The following is a 26,328-nucleotide window of genomic DNA, read 5'->3' on the forward strand; positions in this document are numbered from 1 at the left end:
CAGGGGAAACATTTCCATTAACTCATCACTGACTTTCCTAAACGTTTTAAGGTAATTAGTCCCTATGCAATGATCATTCTTTTACCGCGCCTACCATCCTAAGTAAAGATGTGTCATTAATTTATACAAAATTCTTACATCATTACAGGGCGAAACCGCTACATGAAGGAGTAATGCTTTTGACCGTACATTAATCTCCTCTGCCGTTTACACAACCATAGCGAGGAAGGTCTGCAGCGTGTGTGCAGGAAGTTACGTCGGTGATCGATTGTCAAGTTCAAGTTCATTGCTCATGAGAAGCTGGTTTGCACCTCAAAGGGAGAGCAAAGAAATGTCTCGTGCGAAATGTAGCTGATTTTGTTGAACACAATGCTCTCTCGTTTGTGCGTGTGTTACGGTAAATCGGTTAAATATGGGGTGTGCCGTTGGTGGTGCAGTATTATTTTGTTATGATTGTAGGGTTCGTGCGTGTGATTTGCGCGCCACAAAAAAGTTTGAAGAGCGAGAGAGAAAGGGAGGACGCAGAGTTCATGCCGCTTTCAGCAGGGGTAGGTGAAAAACGGCGTGGGTTGTGGAAGAACCGATTAACCGACGTGCGAACCGACGTGCGAAACGGTGTGAAGTTACAAAAATAGCGGAAGAAGCCATGAGGAGGATAAGAAGGAGAGGACCACATTATTATGCTGCCCGATGATGATAAGATCAGTCGCAGTGGATTTGATTAGGCAGCGAGTGGCGTCGCTTAAGATTGGCAGACTATGGGAAAGGTGAGCGATCGTGCGCCCACACACACACACACACACACCCATCCAGCGGGACTTTATCGGGACGGAAATGTTCTTCCTCCTCTAATCATCTCACCATCTCCCAACTCCGGTCATAATTTGTGGCTTGTTTCGCCCGCACAGCACCGAAGTTCAGTGGTCCAAGCAGGGGGAAGGGTGGCACACTGGCTTGCGTAATCTTTGATCGTGGATTTTCTGCCCGATTCTTCCGCAGTGCGCGCACCGTTCTAGACGGGGGTGGTGGTTTGGTGCATAATTTGTAGCATCTGGTCGGAAAATAGGGTGCCCATTATGGCTGCCCAGAGATGAGTGTGCGATCGATTTTCGCTCGATGGGAAAGGGTCCCTTCCCGTCGACCCGTCCGTCTTCGGCATGGTGCAGATCACATGAAGCCAGCCATAATAATGAGCTGATAATTGGTCATTTTCGCAACGAAACCAGAAGTTGGTGGTTTGGGGCTGTCCGATATCAAAACCCACTGGCTCAGGCTACAGCTGCGCCAGACGTGTTCGGAAACGTGTTTGGAATCATCATCCAGTCATAACGATCGCCTCCAGTTTCAGGGCAATCAGATATTCAAATTTGCCTCCCTCCAATCTTAATGATTGTGGATTTCTCCCTTGTTTTCCTTTTCTGTTGTTTTTTTGCAATTCCAGCAACGAAAACAAATTTAAAATTTATAATTGATTACCATGGGGCAATGGATATGGGCAGAGAGGCCACAGACAGTCGACGGAGTGAGTTCTGCTGCGTTATGACCGTTAAATTGTCAGCACTGCTAAACGTTAGGCGGAAGAGAAAGCGTTTACCATTTTCGCACGCGTTTGTGTGGCCCATTAGAACAGTAAAAACGAAATCATCACCCCTTGGTGAATTGCACGATCGCACCACTCCCGGCGGGCCCGCTTTTGATGTTCAAGGGATGATATGATTCATGGAAATGGTCGGTGAAAATCATTTACAAGCGAGCTGGAAGCAGTGTAACGGCCGTTTGCCAATGCGCTGTTATGTGCTGTTGGTGCAATTTTTGTTTCCTTCTTCTCATCGCCACCAAATTCCAACGGTGGATGATCGATATAAGCAGATTTCTATTATTGGCTGCCATAAATAGGCTCGTTTGTGAGATGATATTTGCAACATTTTCTTATGGTAGCTGTTTTCCAAATTTCGCAGTGAAATGGATAAGCTTTGATTGTCGTATTACAATGTTGAATGTATAAACAAAGCTTTGCAGTCCTTACTAATTATTGTTATTAACTTCAATGAATGACTTTGACTTCAGCTCTTCAATGCTTTCAATGCGCTCTAAAAACGATTTTTTGCTACTTTATGCTAGGATTAGGTAATATATAAATAATTAAGAAGTGTTTCGGTCACAATACTGGCCATACATATATAAATACTCTAAATAAATAAATTAATTAATTAAGTCCATGACGGAATTATCAATACAGTAGAACGTCGATTATCCGGGGGCGGATTAACCGGTGGGTGGCTTAACCGTGCGCATAAATGTGACAGCTGTTCAAACGTACAGCGAACATATACAGCGATAGTCAAGTGGGCAACCAGTTTTTTGTGCAGCTCAGTAGTATCTAGTGGTATTTTCGAAATTCATTTTTGTTAATGAACAGTTGTTAAACCTATGGTTATTCTTCTTCTTTTTCTTCTTCGGCGAGTGAGGATGTATTCTCCTACATTTGACGTTTCAAATGTATTCACCGTAGCAATAGACGATGTGCAATCTCAGATTCCGCATATATTTATCTGTCAAACGGCCCGATTTGATATATTTATCTGTCAAAATTTTTTTATATATCTCGGGCATATATTCTTGTAAATTTATGCGCAATCTTGGCGCAATCTGAAATTGTATGGAAATGACGTTTATAGCTCAGGGTTGGCTACGTGAAATGACATATGTTTTGATAAAACGAATATATGCGCAATCTGAGATAGCGCATCGTGTATTAATACGGTCAGAGTTTTACCCACTCTTTATTTTAACCTGACAGTTGTCATTTGGTTTTTCTTGGTTATTTTTTTTTTATTTTTGTTTTGAATTTATTTTTGTCTTTCTATGCTATTTGGTTTGTATTTTTTTTTATTTTTTTTTGAATTTCCTTCATGAATTTGGTATTTTTTTAATTGGTTATGGTTATTGATTTAAATAATATTCTACTAACGATTAATTGGTTGATTCAAGGCGAATTAATCATAAAACGAGTGAATTTTATAATTTTTATATGAATTTTACACTTCTTGGACCATTATCCGTGCAAATCGATTAACCGGCAACTGTCCGGTCCCGAGCTGCCCGAATAATCGACGTTCTACTGTACTTTATTCGCAAAATAATAATTCAGCGATAGCTCATTCCTCTCTTGTTTACTGTTCGTATCAAGCTTGTCAGCTGGGGGATGCGCGGATTTGTTTTGCGCGGCTTTTTATCTGTCAAATAATCAGTTGCATTGTGTCCGGATTCGCACGAACAGATCAGAGCAATCCGCGTTTTATCCTTGCATCGTTTGCCTCTGGTTGTGCAGAGATTTGGAAGCCGCTACAATTGTTTTTGTGCTAATTAACAGCCATAAATACACACATCGAATTAAATCATATTGTGTGCGATCGTTTTTGAGCGAAGCCGCAATGAATGTCCTCGATCAGGAAGTATTGGACGCTCTGCAGCGGGAGGAACACTGTACGACCCACCTGTTCGAAGAACTGTGGACCGGTTCGCTCGAACCTGCTTTGGACATTGCGATTGGACACAATCCTCATGCGGAACATTCGGTACAGATAATCGCTCGGATAGTGGAGGAATGCCTTAGCGAGTTTCCGTTTCGAGAATTCCTGCAATTGCACAACGAGGTGAAGTACGATGAGCAAGCGGCGAAGCTGCGCACCGAAGGGAACAAAATGGTTGACCCGAAAGTGAAGCGCCTGTACGAGGCAGTGAAGTTGTACAACGAAAGCATCACGTACACGAAGCCTGGATCGACGGAACGATCGCTAGCCTATGCCAACCGATCGGTAGTGTGTCTGCAGATGCACCGGTACGAGGAGTGTTTGGCGAACATCCGGCTTGCTCGCGAGGCCAACTATCCGGCCCGGTTGGCGGACAAGCTGGACAAACGAGAGGAACAAGCGAAAGAAGAGTTGGCAAAGAGCAACGGAAAGAAGAAGAAAAAGGATGATCCGAAGCCAGAACTACCATTGAGCTTTCCGGGCCACGAGAACATGCCACACGTGGCCAACTGTCTGCAACTGCAACAGAACGAACAGTACGGGCGGCATGTGGTCACCACTCGCCGGCTGAAGGTGGGCGATGTGGTGATGCTGGACACGCCGTTCGTGAAAACGCTGCACGATCCGCTCCGGCATGTGCGGTGTGATTTTTGTCACGCCGAGCGCCCATTCACCCTGATACCGTGTGAAGGGTGTACCTGGGTGATGTACTGTTCGGCGGAATGTTTGGGCAAGGCGTACAGCCAGTACCATCGATATGAGTGTGGCGTCATGCGGGACCTGTGGCGAGTGGCGGGAAAGTGTCCCATGACGGCGGTACGCACCGTAGCCTCCGCGTTCGGCACGTTCGATGACGATCCGGACGCACTGCAAGCGCATCTGGATGGGTTGGATGAGTCGCAGGTGAACGGATTCACGATGGACTGGCGAACGGCCACACCGAAGGACGTGTACAGCACGGTGCACGTGCTGTCGACCAACCAAGAGCGCCGACCGTTTATGCAGCTGGTGTTCAAGGTATACCTGGCGATCATTAAGGCCGGGCTACATTGATCGTACTCCTTAGTGTAATTTTTGTGAACGCGTACGCCATCTAGCGGCGGCGGGTTGAAGCTAGATGCTGGCATAATTTATCTGTCAAAAAACGTTTTGGGTCGAGGAGGCTATAATTTTACCCAATGATGGATAGAGATTGTAAGATGGGGAAAAATGTGGCCCAGCGCTTTGTATCAATGACGATTTGTCCAACAACAACAATTAACGGCCTACTTTGTTGCAATTTATAGGCGTATATCAACATTTCAAACGGCATACAAGTAGCCTGTTCAAAACTTGATGAGACACCAAGCATGAATAATTTTGACACATAAATTATACCGACATCTAGCTTGCGCTGGTCGCCGCCAGATGCGCTAGTGAAAATAAAAATTACACTTGCGAGTACGACCAATGTAGCCCGGCCTTTATACACAAGCTCATGCTGGAAAGGACTGAGCTGGGACCGCGGAGCCGGGCAAAGCCCAGCATAGACAAGCTGCTGTTCGATTTGATCTTTCGCCACGTGCAAGTGTTACGAATTAATCGGCAATTTTTGTCCTTCTACGAGCACCGCCCGGACAGGCAGCGGTTCCAGGCGAAAGAGTATGGAACGGCATGCTATCCGTTGGTCAGCATGTTTAACCATTCCTGTGCGTCGAACGTACGGCGGCTTATTTTGCGCGACGGCCGCTGCGCTATGATCGTTATTCGCCCGATCGGGCCGGGTGAACAGCTGTTCGATAGTTACGGGTAAGCGGAGAGTGTAAGGAAAAATGACGTTTTTTTGTTACGCATATTTAATGTAAATTTCGTATGCTTTCAGGTTGCATCACTTTTCGTTTGAACGGTCACACAGACAAAAAGGCACGTTTGTAATGTTCAACTTTGAATGCTCCTGTGAAGCCTGTGCATTGAATTATCCGACGCTAAATCAAATAGTTAACCAGCAGTCAAGAGCACCTATGCCTATGGCCGATGCGATGGAACTGTGCTCGTTTGAGGAAGCTTTGGAAACGCATGACCCGAAGCTGGCACTAGAGGTGAAGGCTAAGCTGCAAACGGATCTCAACCGCAGGGCACGTCGATATCCGTCGGGCGAAATGATGTTGAAAATGTTTAATTACGACTTTAGCCTTTTTGTTGCGTATCAGTATACGTCCGAGAGCTACAAGTACTGGAAGTACTGCAACCCGTGAGCCCAGAGAATGCGGGTGCGTTTCATTGATAGGAGATAACACGGTAGACATGGTTTTACATTCGAACACTTGCATTAGACGTAATGGCTGAGCATATAGAGCTGTGAATATGTACTGCCAAGCTGAACTAGATAATAGAAATACCGGTACCAAAGGATATACCGTTCGAACGAACGAATTGCATTTGTTGAACTAATGCGGAAAAAAGTGGTGAATACATTGAATGAATTCTTCGAAGCTTATTATTAGGTGGACGTTATTATCATAGATGATGCATTCGAAAAGCTTTCTGTTGCTGCGGACTATTTGCTACGAAATGAATAAGATGGGTGTTTACAGAGCTTTTTGAGTCATTTTCCAATGTGGACACAATTAAGAGACAGGTAGGCAATGCTGCTCACAGTTAACCGTTGTCTGAATGGCCAAATTTATGCCTTGAACTCTATGATCTACGGGTATCCCATACATTTTGTTCGGGAAATTGAACTTTTTCTTATCAAAAATTTAATAATTTTTTAACGTACATGATTTTAAAATTTCAAATTGGGTGTAAAGATAATGGTATTTGTCTTATTTACTTTAGTGGCAAAATTGGGATTTAGAAAAAATAGGTTGCTACCATTTTCATTTAAAAAGTGATTTCGATTTGAAAATTAAAATCATACTCCCGGTATCCGGTAGGCATCTGGAGTAGAATTTGGTGTAAATTTGGTAATTGAGATAGCGGTTGAAACAAAAGCATAACATACGAACCTCTGAGATGCCTCAACCTGAGGATATACACTGAATACAAAACAAAGCACGACAGAAAGAGGATATAAAGCGGAATAGAACGAGATAGACAAACCTCTGATTATTTCGCAAAAACAACATACGAGGCCTTAAAGAAGTTGAAGAAGATTCCTTTTTGATAATGAGCGCACGAATAATACGTTGTTGTTCAGGCGAAAAGAGTGTTTATTACAATTTAGGGTTAAAGTAAGGCTCAGCCCTCTACGTTACGCTAGCGTTACGCGTAACGCCTGTTAATCACAAACCCAAGCAACATTTTATAACGTTTGTTTTAACCGCCGTGGATGAGCAAATTAATAGATAATCATGTCTTATTATTGTTTACTTTTATATGATAATTAGAAAAGCTTTGTTGATAATTAGAAAAGTTGTCACAACTTCAAGAATTATAATTTTAACAATCTTATAAATAAAATATGTAAATAATAAAAAAAAGATTATTTATTTATTTACCCAGTTATTGATAAAGTAATATAATGAAATACTTACAAGTATTTATTAACTTCATTGACCTCATTTTAAAAAGAGCCCTTGCATCTAAAGTAATTTTTATTTAAAATGGCCAGAAACATAGATTGAAAAGGTAATAGTTATATTTCATATATATAATTTAATTAAAAAATATTTTAATATTTTATATTTTCTAATCATAGAAAATTTTACTCCAATTGAAAGCTTTTGGGGTGTTCATGAGCTTCCTGATTTCAGACATTTTTTCATTAATCATAATGCAACAATGAAAAATATTAAACCTGTTATTTAATTGTTATTTAAAAATTAAATCTCCTTGAAATCGGTTAATCTTACAGCAATTAACTTTTTTTCATCTCAATTTAAAATATTTTTTATTCAAATAATGTACACTGGTCGGTCGCCTGGATGACAAAACTGTAGTAAAAATGCTGCTTGGGAATATTTTAAGGGATGTAACGCTTCTCCAATGTAACGTAGAGGGCTGAGCCTTACTTTTACCCAATTTAGTGGCATCATATTGCTTGCATATCTCTGCACATTTAGCATTTACTGTTGATGGCTTGATTCGCTCTTGTTTACCGGGCTAAGTTGTTTCGTGTTAAGGTGTCTACTGGGGGGAGTGTATGTATTTGGTTTTACCACCCGACATTTTCAGTGTCAAAAACTCCTTAACCTAGTAGGGCAGTGTGTCGTCCACGAGGTGCCTTTGCACAATTGTTGAAAAAAGCTACATTTCATTTGTTAGTTGCTATCATGCCCTTTCCAACCGTATACAGTCCCCGCTATCATCCAAACTCGGAAATGCATTTTATCGATTTGAATACAATCTATCATAAGGAAGAATGGGGATTGACTGCGCAGTTCGAAACTCTATGGCACAAGACGCTTGGAAGTTCTTTACAAAGTTTTATGTTCTTTCGATCGCAGAGGTGGTCGAATAAAACTCACGCGTTACTAATAAATTTACTAACGTATATATTCAATTTCACTTGGTTACAATTTGGTGTTGGCTTCGAGCACGCTTCCTTGTTGACCGCTAGTTCTTCAGTGCGCGCTGGTGTTTGGCGGTCAACGTCCGTGACCGCGCAACCGATGACCCCCGGATCGATCACACGCATACATTGACGGATGACGCTTTGCTGTCATCCGTGAGTTACCGCCGTGAATGAGTCCGGGCCAGGTTAGCTCACAACATCTCCCCCTCTTAATTACAGACGATACCCCTCGAGCCTACGCGGAAGTCTTCTAAGCCTAGAAGACCGGCGTGGCGACCGTATCGGCTGCTGGCGTTTTGTAGTAGCGAACGGGATTGGGCGTGGAGATGGTTGTGTGGGTGACGCGCTAGTTTGATGGTCCGTCAAGGGAACAGAACTCGATTCCGCTACCGCGCTGTCCGTCAGCAGATCAAACGGCAAATGATCTATGTCCACGTCCTCGCTGGAAGCCCCCACGGCCGAATCACGTTTTCGCAGCTGGTTCACATGGCGCCTGTGAACCCGTTGATTGTTCGTCTGCACCTCGAACATAACGCTGCCCAACTCTCGTATGATTTGCACCGGAACCCACTTCCATGAATTCCGCGCATAGAACTTGGCGTAGACGAGGTCACCGCGCTGAAATCGTCTATCCAAGTTGGCCGGTTCTGCTTGCGCTGCAGGTGGAGGTTTCAGCAATTCCAACGCTGTTCGCATTTTTCTGCCTAGCATGGCTTCAGCTGGCGACTGCATGTCCGGCAAAATAGCGTTGGGAGTTGACCGGTAGCTCGCCAGAAAAACGTCAAGCGCTTCGTCCTGCGTTGTTCCCCCTTCCTGGATCTTCCTCATCGACCGCTTGAAGGTGTCAACAAAGCGCTCCGCCTGCCCATTCGATTGCGGATGGAATGGCGCAGTTGTGACGTGCTGTATACCGCGACTACTGCAATACTCCGAAAACTCAGCACTGACAAATTGTGGCCCGTTGTCGCTCACCATCGTTTCCGGGTATCCAAATCTCGCAAAGATTGACCTCAGTATCGCGATCGTTGCTGCTGATGTGGTACTTCGCGTTCGTATCACCTCTGGCCACTTGGTAAACGCGTCTACCACGATCAGAAAATAGTCACCATCGATTGGCCCAGCGAAATCGATGTGAATACGTTCCCAAGGTTTCTGTGTCGCTGGCCAGGGAACAGGTTTTTCGCGAGGTGAAGTCTTTGCCGCTATCGCACAAGCATGGCATCCCTTTACGTGCTCCGTTATGTCCTTATCAACGGATGGCCAGTACACGTAACTCCGGGCCTTCGACTTCATTCGCTGGATACCGGGGTGCCCTTCATGTAGTTGCTTCAAACAACGCTGCTGCAGCTTGCTAGGGATCACCACTCTTTCCCCAAACAAAATGCAACCACGCACCGTGGTTAGGGCTTCGCTTCTGTGGTAAAAGCAAGCCAGCTCTGCAGCATACGCGACATTTTGGGGCCACCCTTCCATGATGTATCCGTAAACCTTCTTCAGGACAGGGTCGGACTCCGTGGCCTTCGCAACGTCTCTAAAATTGAGTGGAAATATATTAATACAGTATGATGCTATGGAACTTACATCATTTTCCAACTCAGCGCTTGCGATTATGTATTCCGGATCCGGTTTTGCGTGCTCGTGTATCAGCCTTGAGAGCACGTCCGCATTGCCAAACTTATCGGTTTGCACGTACTCGATGGTAAAATCATACATCAGCAACTGCAATGCAAACCGCTGCAACCTATTTGCCGTGTACACTGGTATACCCTTATGTGACCCGAAAATCCGCAACAAGGGTCGATGATCGGTTTGCAGTCGGAAGTGGCGCCCAAACAGCATCTTATGAAACTTTTTCACAGCAAATATAATCGCCAAACCTTCGCGGTCAATTTGGCTGTAATTTGCTTCAGCCTTCGTAAGGGCTCTCGATGCGTGCTGAACAACCTTCAGCGAGCCATCCGCGTACCTGTGGCTTATGGTCGCGCCTAGTCCAACCGACGATGCATCGGCAGAGACCACTATCTCTGCATTCGGGTCGTAGTGCGTCAGCAGCAAGTCGGATGCTAACAGGTCTTTGAACCTGTTAAAAGCATTTGCGCACTCCCGTGTCCAAACAAATTTGGTGTCATTTTTGAGCAATGCATCCAGCGGGTATCGCATCTTTGGTACAAATTTGCCGTAATAATTCACAGCACCCAGAAAGGACCGAACCTCACTAACGTTCGTCGGTGCTGGCATCTTCAGGATCGCATCTATTTTCGCTGGGTTTGGTCTGAGACCCTGTCTGTCGATAACAAAACCCAGGTACTCTATCCTTGGCATTTTAAACGAACACTTTTCCGCTCGGATTGTAAATCCGTACTCCTTTATGCGCCAGAAAAGGTTGAGCAAATTCTCATCGTGCTCGCGTTCTGTTTTGCCTCCAACAACTACATCATCCATGTACCCAGATGTACATTTTAGGCCGGAGAGCATTGCATCGATGAGTTGCTGGAACGCGGCTGGAGCAATTTTAATGCCAGGTGGTAGACGGTTGTAATGGTACAATCCGCGATGCGTGTTAATCGTCAGGAGTGGACGATATTCCTCTTTAATTTGTACCTGCAAGAATGCATCCGTTAGATCAATTTTTGAGAAATACTTGCATTGTGCCAGTTTTGCAAAAATATCCTCTGGGAGTGGAAGTGGATATTCGTACGATTGAAGAGCTGCATTCAACCCAGTTGAATAATCTCCACAAATCCGCACGCTGCCGTTCTGCTTCCTCACCACCACAATTGGGGCCGCCCAGTCCGAATAATCCACCGGAGTAATCACCCCTAGATCCTCTAAGCGATCGAGCTCCTTGTCCACCGTTGCTCGCATCGCGTACGCTACCGGGCGCTTAGGACAAAACACAGAACGGTGATTTGGCTTGAGCTGAATCTGTACATTCGCCTTGGTGCACAATCCGTTGCCTTTAAACAATGCAGGGAATCGGCTCTCCCATTTCACTCCCTCTGCTTCCACCTTGTTGCAAAACTGGTCCATGGGGACGGCACCGAGCTCGAACGTTGCTATCATATCGGCCCCCAAAAGATGCAAGGCCGAGTCCATAACGCGTATAACAGCAGACCGCGTTCTGTCACCGATCGTTATCTGTGCCTCGAATTCACCATCCAATTCAAGGCGGGACCCAGATGCTGTTTTTGCGTGGACTGTTACCGGCTTCAGTGTTGGCTTACCCAGCTGCTGCCACGTTTCTCGTCCGATTACTGTAATATCCGATCCAGTGTCAAGCTGCAGGCGGACCCTGTTACTGTTGATGAAAATGTTAACAAATTTTCTAGCTTGCTGGACATTACAAACATTGACCGTCACCGTACGCATGTCCACCGACGTGCGTTTTTTTTTCTTGTACTTCCCCTTTTTGTTGCCTCTTTTCTGCTGGTTGCAAAAACCTTCTCGGTGACCGGTTACGTTACAATCGCGACACTTGTGCAGAGCATATGAGCACTCACTTGCCCAATGAGCCTCACCACATAACCAACACGGCCCAGGTGGTTTGTTTACATTATCACTGTTCCTCGTATGCTGGTACTGCTTTCTTTGTTTCCACTTGCTCGCCTGCTGTTGTGCATTGCTTCTACTTCTTAGTGCTAGGATTTGCTCCTCCGCCTGAGTAGCGATCATGGCGCTATCCACCTTCAAGCTGGAGATTCGCTCACACTCAGCGGAGAGCTGCTCTAGCGTGACGTCGGTTCTCTCCTCGATACGAGAGAGAAGTCTCGTGCGCACGTCCGCATCAGCATCATCCTGTAAGCCGCACACTAATATCAGGCATTTGAACTGCTCCTCGCTCATTGCGGACAGCTGAAAGTTGACGCAGGAGCGGTTCACGCGGCAAACAAACGACACGAAATCCTCCGTACGAGATTTCGTTAGCTGCAAACACTTGTAGCGCTTACTCACAAGCGTTTCAGCTCTCCCAAAAAGGGCCTTCAGCTTTTTCACCGTTTCATCGAACGGTATCTCCCGAGGAACGCTGGGCAGGATGAAACTAGCGTAGCGTGCGTGCTCCGCAGGGCCTAACTTGCGCACCAGTAAGCGCACCTTTGCTGCATCGTCGAGGCGGGAGGCATCCTGTGCGAACAGGTCCTCGTAGCGCGCGAACCACGTATCGAAAGTTATTTCGGATTCCGCCTCGTACCGGAACTCGGTGATGCTACCCGACAACGCATCAATAATCAACTCCGGATTACTGGGGGCAATGACCTGCGTCGGGAAGGCCTGGCTTTGCTGGTTTGTAACTTGTGACTGCTGCAATACTTGCGTGATTAGTTGCTGCTGTTGCTGCATCTGTTGCTGCACCTGCTGCTGCTGCTGCTGCATCTGCTGTTGCATTAACTGCATCATCTGCATCAGCATCGCAGAATCGGGTGACTGCGCCGGCACTGATGATGATGCAGCAAAATGATGTAGCGATGGCTGCCCCGCTGCATTCTGCGATGGCAGATTCACCGTTGGCACAACATTCTCGTTCGCGGGTGGAAAAATTTGCTGTCCCGTAGCAAAACCAGTCGAACGCAGCAAGGATGATCTTCGCTGCTCTCCTTCCATGGGAAAATCCGATGCACCGTTTTCGCTGGTGCTCATCCTTCTGCGTTTTGCTCGCGGGCGCGTAATTTTTCGAACAGCACAACTTCACTCACAGTCGAAATGCAATAAAAAAAAAAAACCTTTTTTTTTACGTCGCTTTTTTTTTTTACTCGTCGCCACTTTTATGTTCTTTCGATCGCAGAGGTGGTCGAATAAAACTCACGCGTTACTAATAAATTTACTAACGTATATATTCAATTTCACTTGGTTACAATTTGGTGTTGGCTTCGAGCACGCTTCCTTGTTGACCGCTAGTTCTTCAGTGCGCGCTGGTGTTTGGCGGTCAACGTCCGTGACCGCGCAACCGATGACCCCCGGATCGATCACACGCATACATTGACGGATGACGCTTTGCTGTCATCCGTGAGTTACCGCCGTGAATGAGTCCGGGCCAGGTTAGCTCACAACACAAAGTGCGATTATAAACAATCCCAATGCGACACAATCGGTAGAGATGATCGCTGAGATAGTAAGAAATTGTCTTAGCAGCGTTAGCCATCCCAATCTGGAACAATATTATTACGATACAAAGAACAACAAACTAGCGGTCAGTTCTCGCATCAGGGGAAACAAAATGCTAGACAAGAGTGTGAATCGGTTGAACGAAGCTATTGTGTTGTACAACGAGAGTCTTTCGGACACGCAAGCAAATTCGGAGGAACGGTCCCTAGCCTATGCCAACCGATCGATAGTTTGCCTGCAGTTGCACCGGTACGAGGAGTGTTTGGCGAACATCCGGTTAGCTCGCGAGTCCAACTATCCGGCACGGTTGGCGGAAAAGCTGAGTCAGCGAGAAGCCGTAGCTAAGAAAGCGTTGGCGAAGGCCATGAAGCAGGATGCTAAACGGATGGAAGAGGATCCGAAGGAAGAACTACGGCTTAGCCATCCGGGCCACGAGCACATGCCACATGTGGCCAACTGTCTGCAACTGCAACAGAACGAACAGTACGGGCGGCATGTGGTCACCACTCGCCGGCTGAAGGTGGGCGATGTGGTGATGCTGGACACGCCGTTCGTGAAAACGCTGCAGGAAGATTGCCGTTATGTGCGGTGTGATTTTTGTCACGCCGAGCGCCCATTTACCCTGATACCGTGTGAAGGGTGTACCTGTGTAATGTACTGCTCGCAGGAATGTTTGAGTAAGGCGTTCGACCAGTACCATCGCTATGAGTGCGGCGTCATGCGAGTTGCGTACAGTGTTTGTGGAAGATTTCCAGCGACTGCTTTACGCGCGACTGCCACTGCAATCAGTATCTTTGATGGTGACCTAGTGGCATTGCAAAACCATCTGGATGCGCTGGACGAGTCCCAGGTGAACGGATTCACGATGGACTGGAGGATGGCCACACCGAAGGACGTGTACAGCACGATGCACATGCTGACAACCAATCAAGAACGACGAGGTTTGGTCGATCGTACGTACCAAATCCTTGTTGCGATTCTACTGCATAAGGCTATGGTGGAAAGGACTGAGTTGGGACCAAAGTGCAAAGCAAGCCCTAAAATGGATAAGCTTTTGTTCGATCTGATCCTGCGCCATGCGCAAACCATTCGATGTAATCATCAATTGTTATCCTTTTACGAGGGTCAACCGGAGGAGAAAGGTTTCGAACATAAACTATATGGTGCGGCTTGCTATCCGTCGGTCAGCATGTTGAACCATTCCTGTGCCTCGAACGTACGGCGACTTATTTTGCCCGACGGTCGCTGCGCTATGATCGTTATCCGCCCGATCGGCAAGGATTGCCAACTGTTCGATAGTTACGGGTAAGCTAATTTATTATTTATAATTACAGGAATGGTTACCAAAGTTCATTGTAAAGTGGCATACTTCCACCGTATGGTTGCACGATTCCACTAATCAGTTGAAACATAGTGCTAACTGCTTGAACCGCTAATATGCTTCGAACCCCAGTATACGAGTACTTTTTTTTCGCATGCTTTCAGATTGCACCACCTCGTTGAAGATCGGGTACTGAGACAAAGGGTTATTCGATTGCTGTTCAACTTTCAATGTTCGTGTGAAGCATGTACGCACAATTATCGTACATTCAAGGAACTATCATTCCAATATGGAGGTGATTTTACTTTGATAAGTCATAGTCAACAGGAAGGGATTTACAAAACCTTAGCAACCCGTAACCGGAAGTTAGCATTCAAGATCATGAGAGAACTGCAAACTGACTTAAACCGTAAGCATAGCCGGTATCCATCCTATGATGTGTGCGGGAAGATGCGTTGTTATGAGCTCTCCTTATGCCTGGTGTATAAGTACGTGTCGGAAAATTTCCTGTACTGTAGGAAATGCACGGATATTTTGGAACTCCAGCACTTGCATCCAGAATCTTTGTCTTAGAGTACTTAGATGATCCTTCTGAATGCTTTGTTGAGCTATATAACATAATTAACAGTAGAAAAGGGTTTGTTGCTTGAGCGAATGAATCTCTGTCGAACATTTTGCCTTAGAATGCTTAGATGATCCAGCTGAATGATTGGTTGAAGCAGATACGTATGAATATCAGTACTAAATAATGCTGTTGCCACGATTGAATTGCATGTGTTGAAAATAGTTAGGAATTAGGGAATGTTATTACCAGGGATGATGCATTCGCGAAACGTATTCTCTGAAAATTGATTAATTGGCGCAAAATCAGGGGAAATAATGAATTTAAGGAATTTAATTTAATAATGAAATTTGAAATTCATAAGGTAATTTAATACCATTTATACATTTTGTTTCATCTTCGAAACATTTCGCCCGGAGCGATCCGGGTCGTAATTTTGGTTCCAGTAGGTTCAGTGGGTTCAGTACATTCGTTAAACCTCACGACGTAGATGCGACACAGAGAAGAGGATTGCACAGAAAGGAGATGCACAAAATCACAATAAAACGAACCAATAATCATCCTATACAATTCCAGAATGTTTACATGAATCCATTAATCTTAAGAGAACATCACTAGTTATCACTAGTTCAGTGATGGGAAAAATGAACTTTATGTCGGAATCGATTTCGGCTAGTTCCGCAGTTTTCTGGAATAGATTCCGGATAGTATGTCTGGATAGTAGTAGGATAGTAGATCCGGAATCAGTTTTCGGAATCGATTCCAGAATCGGGTCGGGAATCAGAATCGACTCCGGAATTGATTCCGGAATCGGCTCCAGAATCGGAACCGACTCGCGAGTTGGAATCAGTTGTGGATTAGAAATCGGTTCTCGAATCGGAATTGGCTACTATATTAGAATCGGTTTTCAAACGGAGTCAGTTTCGGTATCGCCACTGGACCGGCGTTTGAGTAGAATCATACTACGTATTGATAACCGCAAAAATTCAAAATTTACTTGTAAAAGATCCATTCTCGTGGAGTTTCCCGGACTGTTTTCGCTTCTAAAACTTCTTTTTTCAATTAAAGAACTTCAGAAATTCACATTCTGGAGCTAATTCTAATGCTGGAGTCAATTATGATTCCGTTATCGGGGCAAATAGTGATTTCCAGGTCAATTCCGATTCCGGAGCCGATTCTGATGGCGGGATCGATTCTGGAGACGACTCGGAAATCGGCTCCGGAGTCAACTTCGGAATCGGCTCCGGAGTCAACTCCGGATTCGGCTCCGGAGTCAACTCTGAAATCAGCTCCGGAGTCAACTCTGGAATCGGCTCCGGAGTCAACTCTGAAATCGGCTCCGGTGTCAACACCGGAATCGGCTCCGGAGTCGGCTCCTGAATCGGCTCCGGAATCGGAATCGATTCCAGCATCGGAATCGGCTCCGGAATTGATTCCGGTACACGGATTCGGAATCGGGCACAATGACACTCCATAGCAACACGTTGATTTTGTTACTCTTTTGTGACTAAATTGTACGATCCTTTAAAATTCAACTTAGAGAAATATCGGTTTGGTTCGCTGTTTATTTATTTTTTTTTTAAATATTTATCTAATTTTGTAAGTCTTTTTTCTGTTTCTCCCTTTCCAAAAAAAGTGTCTTTTGAAACGGTTCAATAATCTTCCCGTAGCTAATCAATTAAATTCCCATGAAATGTACACACCGCTGGACCCTGTGCGCTGGAAAGAAAAGCGGCTGGCAACATCGGACGGAAAATCAATCGCCAAGCCGCATCGGATAACGGATAAAAGCAGCCGCTGGTGGCGCTGTAGATAATGGACACTTATCTGACCCGGTCGGCTTAGCGTGTGCGGTGGTTTTCGTAGAACTCGAACCACTTGAGCATGATTAGCATGATCAGTCGCTCAACTCGGTGCTCGGTGCTGTTAGGTAGGTGTAGGGGTATGGCGTTGTATTTAAGCGGGGAGTTGCGTGAGCTAATGAGGCATCAGGAGGGAGCTGGGAAAGATTGGGTTGGCTTCAGTTCGGTTGCTCTCTCTCTTGCTTGGTGCTTTTGTGCTGTTGGGCCCGTTTGGCACTAATTATAAGCATCCTCCCGGAGGCGGACTGACCGCAACCACCACCGACTACACCACCGACAACAACTTTTCATGCTGAAAAGTGCAGATAAACGAGCAGCTTTCCACTCCACATTTACGAAAAAACACACACACACACACACACACACACACACTCCACAGTCAGACACAGTTATCGACCACCGGATCTCGGTGCGATGATGATGATCGGATGACACACAGCGGGGGTACAGGAGGAGGGGGCTGAATTAAAGCACGTTTTTCAATTTTCAGTGTGCCGCCGATTCTGCCACCACAGCCGCAGCAGCGGGAACACCACCACCGGGGTTGGGGGTTGATTACATTTATCTATCGGATCGGACGAGATATGCACGATCGACCAAACGTCCGCACGATCTGGAAGAGAAGAGAAGTTCACGCCCGATTTCCCGCGCCCGCGTCCCATCCGGTCGTAGGTCGAACGACGGTTGCCTCTTCGTTGCCTTCGTTCCTCGCTCGCTATCCTCTCCCTATCCCTCGCCTCGTGGTATGTTTATGTTTGACGTTGTGTTTTTCGTGCTGTGGTACTGGCTTTCGATTGCCATTTTGTACAGTTTCTTCCGCTATCCCGCATTCAGCCAATGCCAGATTTTATCCCAACGGCCGGCGTTTCGAAATTGCTCTAACTGTTTGCGGTAATTGGATTACACTAGTGTACAGGCGGAGTTCTGGTGTAAGCGCGAGCGCGCGCGCGGGAACCTGGTGGATCGAGTACACACGTACGTACGTGTACGTAATCGACTGACCTGAAGACCGAGTGGAAGAACTCAAAAAAAAAAAACCAAAAACGGGAAGCTTAGCATACAGAGAATACACCGGACTTGGTGGGCCAAATTGGCGGGGCCGTTGCGAAGAAGCGGTTGGGAAGAAAAATTCAAAAATTGCTACTGTGTACGTTCTTCTGCAGCAAGTGCTTCAGTGCCCCCCAAAATGTGGGCTAAATCGGGGGTTGCTAGATCGTAATTTCTGGGTAGTGGAATAATTCTAATTTAAACTGCCCGAGACCAATGGGGCGCCGTTGAGTTTGAAGATGTGAGATTGAAACGACACGATTACCTCAATTTGTAGAATTTAGGTTGCTGTCCTGATCGTATCGGACGGTTCTGCGCCTTTTCTTTTGTTGGCTGATGTTGTAGACTAATAGAAAAAGGCTCCCCATTTAATGATGATTGCCAATTTACTCGCAAATTCAAATCAATTACTTAGTGTAATTGAATTTTTGAGACATTTGTGGGGAGCTTTTTTTGTGCCCTAAAGAGGTTCGTCGCTTGCTGACCGCACGAAAGTCTTTTGTTTTTTTTTTTCGAAATTCTTTAACTAGATTTTGTTTTGCGCCTCTTTAAAGAGCAACGGGACAAGAATTCTATAACACCCTATGAGTTTTTTTTTGTTGTTTTTGCATGCCATTTCATGTCAATAATGTCGTTCGATCAAACGTTGACGTGATCGTGGAACGGCGGGAACGGAGGCAAGCGTCCGGGATTTTGATCACGACGTGACAATTTGTTTCCATTCCATTCATCCGAAACCGTTAGCTGCTGCGCCGGCAAATCTGGGAAGGAAATCCCTGTTCCCTGTCCCAGTGGTTTGAAGTGCTTTTACCCAGTGCCGGACTCACCCCACCCCGCCTCCTAGCCTGCCTTCTCTGTCAACATGATGGGTGACAGTAACGGCATTGTGTCCGTTTTGCGGACATGCGATCGTACATCGTACAGCACCGTGTGTGGGTGTTCGAGCTCGGTAACCACATCGAACCCAAGACGGGGACGGATGACAACATCGTAAAGAGGCACGATGTGTGGCACGACATGTGAAGATCGGGTGACAAAAAATATACGGGAGAAGAAAATGATCTTATCCGAGCAGTGGACGGAGCAGAACATAGACAGGAGGGGAACGTTTGTATCGTGTTCAATTTGTCAGCAAATGAAATGGAAGAATTTGTCACCGCCTGCTGGGATGGACAGGGAGAGAGAGAGAGTGCATTGAATGGAAATCAATTGACCCTTGCCTGTTTCTTCCGCCTGGTTGTTGGGAGTGTTTGGTTTGCTGAATGCTTCAACGATCGGCCTGCTTGTTTAGCACACAAGGGATAAACGACATTCCAGCTGAAGAATAATGGGTTGCTGACCACACCGGGAGAATAAATGTTTATTATTTTGAGGTAGTAGACCAACCGCCCCATCCACTAAAAGGGAGCTTTTCGTGCGGACAAGTGTTAAAGAGGCACCACACCATTCCAAACACTTGCTGCGCGCATAGCGCAAAGCTGTTTTTTTTAATAGCGCAACTTTCACACACACTCCATGTGGCGCCTCGATCGAGCTCGTTCGATCGTGCGCCCTTCAGAGAGGAGAAGCTTTATATCGCGCGACTAATTTAAAACCAATTAATTTCCTCCTGATTACAGCAAACGGTTCGATCGTTCTTTGGGCGTGCGCGCGGGCAACTCTCTGCGGCTACTACTTAAACCGAGCGCGCGCGCTCTTGGGATCGGGCCGGGGAACTCACGTGATAACGAGCGATTTCCACCCAAAGGGGAGAGAGGAGGGAAACCGGTTGACGTTGCACGGCAAATTGGAACAGTGATCCGATTTATTGCATTGCGCCGGTCTAGTCCAGTGTGTCTGCTTGCGCTAAGGGCATCGCGGTGACCCAGAAACTGAATGGGGGAAGGAGCGTTCACGCACGCTTGTCGCTTTAATTAGAAGGCACCTGCAATGGGTTCGGTTTGGAAGTGAAAAAAAGCCAACCGTTTGAAGCGTTTCCTACTTACCTTCACCGAGGCCGAGGGATAATTACATGATCCATTGCCTGGGTTGGTATCGGTGGTGCATCAAAGGAGCTGCTGGGAAGAACTAACCATCGTTCACCGACACACGTCCAAGCGCCTACGCTACTTTGATGCCGCGTGTCGCTGCTGCTTTACTGTCACATGTGTTTTATCCCACCGGGGTGACTCTGATCTGATTTTGAAGCGATGAAGCAAACCGAACGAAATATAGAACATCGCAGATAATCGTGCAGATGGTGGTAGGGGTAGTGTGTGCAGCATGGACTGCATGTGTGCACCATGTGGTTTTGGTTGGATCGCTGCTCTTTTGCGCGCGCGCGCGGGTGTGGTTTTAGGTGGTGGGAAAGGGGAAACAATAGCGCTCTAGAAATGAGGAAGCGAGGAACCGACCGATTATTAGCAATTATTGTCATCGTTTTTCATCCAGCCCCATGGTCAAGCCGGTTGTGGTGATGGTGGAGTTGGTGCAGTTTTGTGGTTTTAAAAATTGGGCCACTCCGGTACCTACTGGTTGTGGAAATGGGGAAGCTGGTAGTGGTTACCAGTGTCTTGTTGCACTTAGACTTCCGTTGAAGGAGACACAACATTTATTATTGTTTTTATTATTTGTGTGTCTGTTACTTTCAATCCAATGTTGAATGTCAGTCTTATCGTTGACTTGATGGTGGAGCACAAAGTTACCAAAAACAAAGCCAGCAAAAAGAGGAAACATAAACCCCATTACGCCTGTCTTAGACCGTAAGCAGGCGCAGCACCGACCAAAAACTGTAATCGGTTTTCCCACGTTCGCTGCAGTTTCCGTTCTGGGCCTGTGGAGGGTGGTGGTGGTGGTGGCACCGTTCGAACGATTGCGATTCTCTTGCTCTCTTTAAACGCTTATGCTGAAGCCCGTTTGCCCGGTACCGTAACTCTGATTGAAGCCAAATCTCGCCTCGAGTGCGCCAAAAAAAGTGCAGAAATTAATTGAAAACAAACAAAATTCTGGAACAAAAACGAACGATAAAGCAACACAAAAAACTCCGAAATCGGAAAACAAATGAGAACCATTTCAGCAACAGAAGCAAAGTAATGGGAAGAATCAGATCAGAAGTGCAGCAACGGTTGATCGATGTGCGTTTTTGGCTCTCTGCGTCCAAAAAAAAAAAAAGCCAACGGAAAGAACAGAACAGAACTGAAAACGGAGCGAATTTCATTTTCTGTTCTTGCTGTTTTCTCAACATGTTCTCTACACGAGCAGTGCATCTCGGGGTGAAAAGGTAAGTTGAAAATTGCAACTTTTTTGTTTGTTTCGAATGCACGATGATTCTTCTTTAAAACGGATTCAAACGATGGTTCTGCCCCTCGCATTAGGAGGGCCAGCATGTCTGTGTGCGTGTGTGTGTGTGTGTTCGTTTAGGCAGTTTTGGGCAGCGGAAATATAAAATTGCATTTTTAGCTTTTTTGTTGTTGCTGTTGTAGTGATCGTCGTTGCAGCTTAAGTGATTCTTTGCGTTGCAGGGGTTATCAAGTCGTTTTTATTTGCTATTATTAATTCCAACTCCAACTGTTTCATATTAAATTAATTACAATACTATTACTTTGTGAGTTGATCATGAGTAGGAAAAAAGAATGATTTTAGGATTTCTTGGTCGCAGAATTTTTGAAGAAGTTTGCGTCCAAGAAATTTGCGACCAAGAAGTTTGCAAGCAAGATTTTTGCGACCAAGACTTTTGCGACCAAGCCTTTGAGACCAAGACTTTTGCGACCAGCAGGTTGACGATCAAGAAGTTTGCGACCAAGAAGTTTGCGATCAAGATTTTGGACTAGTGGTGGGAGCTTGGAATCGGACTTACCCGATTACGATTCCGTGTTCGGAATCGATTCCGGAGTTGATTCCGATGCTGGAATCGATTCCGATTTCGGAAACGATTCCGGAGCCGATTCCGGAGCCGATTCCGGAGCCGATTCCGGAGCCGATTCCGGAGCCAATTCCAGAGCCGATTCCGGAGTTGATTCCGAAGTTGACTCCGGAGCCGATTCCCGAGTCGGCTCCAGAATCGATTCCGCGATCAGAATCGGCTCCGGAATCGGAATTGACGTGGGAATAGCTATTTGCCCTGATAATGGAATAAAAATTGACTCCAGAATTAGAATTAGCTGCGGAATGTGAATTAGTTCTTGAATTGAAAAAAGAAGTATTAGAAGCGAAATCAGTCCGGGCATCTCCATAAGAATGGATCTTTCACAAGTAATTTTTGATTTTTTGCGGTTATTAGAACGTAGTATGATTTGGCCCAAACGCCTATTTTTATTGCTATGCCGAAGCGGAAGCCGATTCTAATATAGGAGCCAATTCCGATTCGAGAGTTGATTGCGATTCCGGAACCGATTCCAATTCCGGAGTCAAATCCGGAACCGATTCCGATTCCGGAGCCAATTCCGGAATCAATTATGGAGCCGATTCCGGAACCAATTCCGGAGTCAGTTCCGTTTCTGGAATCGATTCCGGAAACTGATCCCGGACCTATTATCCCGAATCGATTTCAGAAAACTGCGGAGCTAGCCGGAATCAATTCCGACAAAAACTTCATTTTTCCCATTACTATTTTGGACTTCTTGGTTCCAAAAATCTTGGTCGCAAACTTCTTGATCGCTAAAATCCTGGTCGCAAAAGTCTTGTTCGCAAACTTCTTGGTCGCAAAGTTCTTGGTTGCAATCTCCTTAATTGAAAACGTCTTGGTAGCAAAATTATTTGATTTAGATTGATATGATTTGATCACTCATTCCCCACCCTTGACGATAGCGTCTGTTTGTTTGCAACTTTTACTCAGTGTGCTCACTCATTACTCCAGGGAAGCCATTTGCCAATCCCTGCTTGCAAATATGCGCTGTCCGATGCGCATCAGAGTTCCCATGAACGAACACGCTTGCATAATTGGAACCATTCCACTCTTCCCGAGGGGGTGAGTGTTTCGTTTTTCTCTTCACGCCTGTTGCAGTTTTTCATCCTTTTTGCATCTGTTGTAAGTTTCTACACATCAAAGCCGGTTTTGTGTGTGTGTGTGTCTGTATTTTAACATTAATTCCATGCGTCTTCAGAGCTGTCTCAATGATCCTCTTTTCCCTGTCAGGATCGTATCCGCTTAGGGGGAAGGCTTTAACTGTTGTTCTTCGCTACTTTCGCACAGGGCAATCACCTGGCACAAGAAACCAGACCAGATCCTTTTGCCCCACCACTGTTCCACGTTCACAATATACGGGTGTGTGTGTGATCTCCGCATCTTCCACTGAAACCTCACAAGCCCCCAAGAGCGGCAAGATGATCGTGTAATTAGGCTCCGGGTCTGGGCTGCTGATACACGTGCTAATTCTCTTCCCAGTGAGTGGCCCGTTTATTAGCGCGCCCACAAACGGGAAGCAGAAAAACTGCATCCTCAACAAACCCGCTTTCATGCACGGCCACAAATCACAGGTTGCTTCCCCAATCCCGTCCGTAGCAAAATTGCATACAATCCCAACAGCAAGCCAAGTTGCGCGAAAAAAAAAATAGATCGAATTTGAAAATCAGTTCCTCTCGGGAGGAAGAAGGGTGTTAACTTACAAGCCAGGAATCAGCATCGCCAGATCGGGATGAATGGTAGCTTCAAATTACCGTGCAATTCAACCCGGTTTTAGTGGCCGTGCTCCCTAGTTGATGTATGGGTAAAAGGAAGCTATCTCCTCCCTCCCTTGTTGGTCACACCGAAGAAGCCGGCAATGACCGAATTTTTCGGTAAATACATGATCTTCATACACGATCCCGCATAGTTTGGCTTATTAAAGCTGCACCCGTTTCGCGAGCATGGAGGAAATCATACAGAGGAAATCAGTGTGTGTGTGTGTGTGTGTAGTTGTACTGTACAAAGGGCAGCCCGCAAGAAATGAGCCGTTCCGGGAGTCAGTTATTTCCCTAAGCCCTCCCGGAAGCAACACAGGAGTTGCACACAGAAGAGTTCAGTTCGTCATCTTAGTACGGGTGGTTTTGTTTTTCTCCCGACGGGTTTTAGCACTAAACCATCATGCTGGGCAGTGAAATTAGGCGTATTCAAAGCAGGTCAATGTTTACGGCGGATTATGCCGTCCATTATCTGGACGAATTTTCCCGTGCTTTTTCCTTTCTTCCAATTCTTGATTAGATCGTCGTTTTTCGGGGTTTTAGAAAACTCATTTACTCTAAAACTCAACCGGTCGCTCGGTCATCATGATCTATACAAAGTGGTCCGCTGGCTCAACCAGATAAACGGTTCAATGTTCCCTTTTTTCAATTAACTTGGTGTGAGTCTTGCCTTTTATTTCTCGTTTTTTCCCTTTTTTTTGGGTGAAGTCTGCTTTGGACGGAAAATAAAATGCCCATTAAATAATTAAGGCTGATTTTGTGCGACTTATCATACCACCCTTCCCTCTTGCTTCTGGCCATAAAGCGTGATCATGAATTTCGGAGAACTCTGTAAAAGTGACTGATTTTGTGTTGTAGAGCACAAGGAAGTAGAGACAGAGAGAGCGAAAAACAGTTCCCAACATGGTGTGAATGTTTCAATGGGCCGCGTAGTGGCTCCATGTCTCACCCTCAAAACGGGGCCCCGTAAATTCATAAATATCTTCGCCTCGGAGGCACCATAGACACGCCCGGGTCAGATTGGAGCTTGTATATGGCACCTATAAAAGTTTGAAGGTCACGGTTTTGAACGGCGTCTTTCACTCGCGCCAAGACGATCTTCGCGATCGATTCGCGATAAGCAATCTTCGGTGGACCGGGTGGAACAGCGGTGGAGCGACAAAACGCTCTGGACGATCATAAAAATGCCATTTTGTGAAAGAAAAACAAAACAAAAAACTACACCAGAAAAATACTCTAACGATGCTAACGATACGCTTCGACAAACCTACCTTCCCATCCCACCGGTTTGGAATGTTGCGTCTTTTGCGCTGCCTGCCTCGTTTCGCTTTCATTTTTATTATAATCGCCCGTTGAAGAACACAAACGGTTTGTGTGACGGTGCGGGAAGAGGAAACGGTCGTGTATGTTTAGTTTCAATTTATTAAATTACTTTTGAGTATCGGCGAGCAACCCGCGGATCGGGCCGGATCGGTAAAGTCGATCATAATTTTCATATGAAATGTGACGCGGCGTCCAACGTTAACGTTTGTTTTGCAAAACGTCGAGCCATTTAAACGGTGCAGCCGGGTGTGCGGAGTTGCTGTGAGTTTGCACAAAACTTTGAAGATCATATCTTCAGTGGCGAATCGTTTGGTAACATATGCAACTGACAATGCTGGCTCGGAGTGCATCCATTCCTGTCCCCGACAGCGCGGGGCCAGTAATGCGAAACCGATCGGGTGACATTGTTTCACCCGTGCTGGGTGCATATATTGTTTCCTGTCCGCGATGTCTGCCCACGATAATGGTTTTCAAGCGGTTCCAAGAACAAAAAACTGCACATTACACCTTACACCTTATGCGCGGTATGATCATGTTTGCGCAAGGGAAAATGAACGCAACATGCAGGGGTGGGTTTGCTTTCACATTGCGTTGCGCATGTTTTGATTTTATTTAACGCTAGATTCATATTGGAATGTTTAGCTTAAAGGTAGAAAAACACTAAAATGGTTTAACTCAACGCCTTTAGCTATGCAATCGATACGGCAATTGGGCATTATTACATTTTTTTTTTAAATTTTAGTATTCTTATTGCACTCTTCATGCAATTGAACCAACTAAACAAGTGGTTTCATTAATTATTTTGTTATCATTTAAATATTCTTCCTAGAACCTTTCTAGATGAATCAAAACGAGCTGTTATATTAATTAGACGCCTGTAACTATGCAATCGCTACGAATACAATTGATTATTATTTTACTGTTCTTAGTACACTCGTCATAGAGTTGAACCCAAACGAGTTGTTAAATTAACTTAACGCCTATATCTATGCAATTCATTTAACATTTTTGCTTTAATGAAAGATAACGTTTCTATACTTTCTATACAAAAAACGTTTCTACCTTTTTACTATTTTTACTAGAACACTCAAGTAAAACAAAAAAAAAGTTGTAACGTCAACTAAACGCCGCAACCTATGCAATCTGTACGGCATTCGGATTGTTCTATTATTTAAATGCATATTTTGAAATGACTAATGCCTTGTTAAAATATATACAGTAAATATACTTTTCTATCGTTTTGAATGGACTGCATTTTAAATCTTGTAGCGATTGTTGCATTTATTAATAGTCCGAAACGTTGAACGGCCGTTTTGTACTCAAAAACAGCTATTACACATCGTTAATAGCAACGATATGCTAAGCCATTTGCATAATTTTAGGCGTTTATTAATGGAATTTACCAACAAAATGAATGTGAACAAAACCTAGCATCGTACAAGTTTGTC

The 26,328-nt window shown here is 45.3% G+C and overlaps 3 protein-coding genes across 3 annotated transcripts; 2 read left to right on the forward strand and 1 right to left on the reverse strand.

The window, feature by feature from the left end:
* Positions 1-2,940: 2,940 nt before the first annotated feature.
* Positions 2,941-6,009, forward strand: LOC120959315 (SET and MYND domain-containing protein 4-like). The gene is made up of 2 exons (XM_040382613.2): positions 2,941-5,321; positions 5,395-6,009. The coding sequence occupies exon 1, from the start codon at positions 3,435-3,437 to the stop codon at positions 4,584-4,586; it is 1,152 nt and encodes a 383-aa protein (XP_040238547.2). The 5' UTR covers positions 2,941-3,434; the 3' UTR covers positions 4,587-5,321; positions 5,395-6,009.
* A 2,232-nt stretch (positions 6,010-8,241) lies between these two features.
* LOC120956279 (uncharacterized protein K02A2.6-like) lies at positions 8,242-12,366 on the reverse strand. The gene has a single exon (XM_040377662.2). It carries the CDS (start codon positions 12,364-12,366, stop codon positions 8,242-8,244), a length of 4,125 nt encoding a protein of 1,374 aa, XP_040233596.2.
* A 709-nt stretch (positions 12,367-13,075) lies between these two features.
* Positions 13,076-15,185, forward strand: LOC120954746 (SET and MYND domain-containing protein 4-like). Its single transcript, XM_040374925.2, has one exon. The coding sequence runs from the start codon at positions 13,121-13,123 to the stop codon at positions 14,435-14,437; it is 1,317 nt and encodes a 438-aa protein (XP_040230859.2). The 5' UTR covers positions 13,076-13,120; the 3' UTR covers positions 14,438-15,185.
* Positions 15,186-26,328: the final 11,143 nt, after the last annotated feature.

The sequence above is a fragment of the Anopheles coluzzii genome, chromosome 3, assembly GCF_943734685.1.
Source record: "Anopheles coluzzii chromosome 3, AcolN3, whole genome shotgun sequence".
In the NCBI taxonomy this organism is placed as follows: domain Eukaryota; kingdom Metazoa; phylum Arthropoda; class Insecta; order Diptera; family Culicidae; genus Anopheles; species Anopheles coluzzii.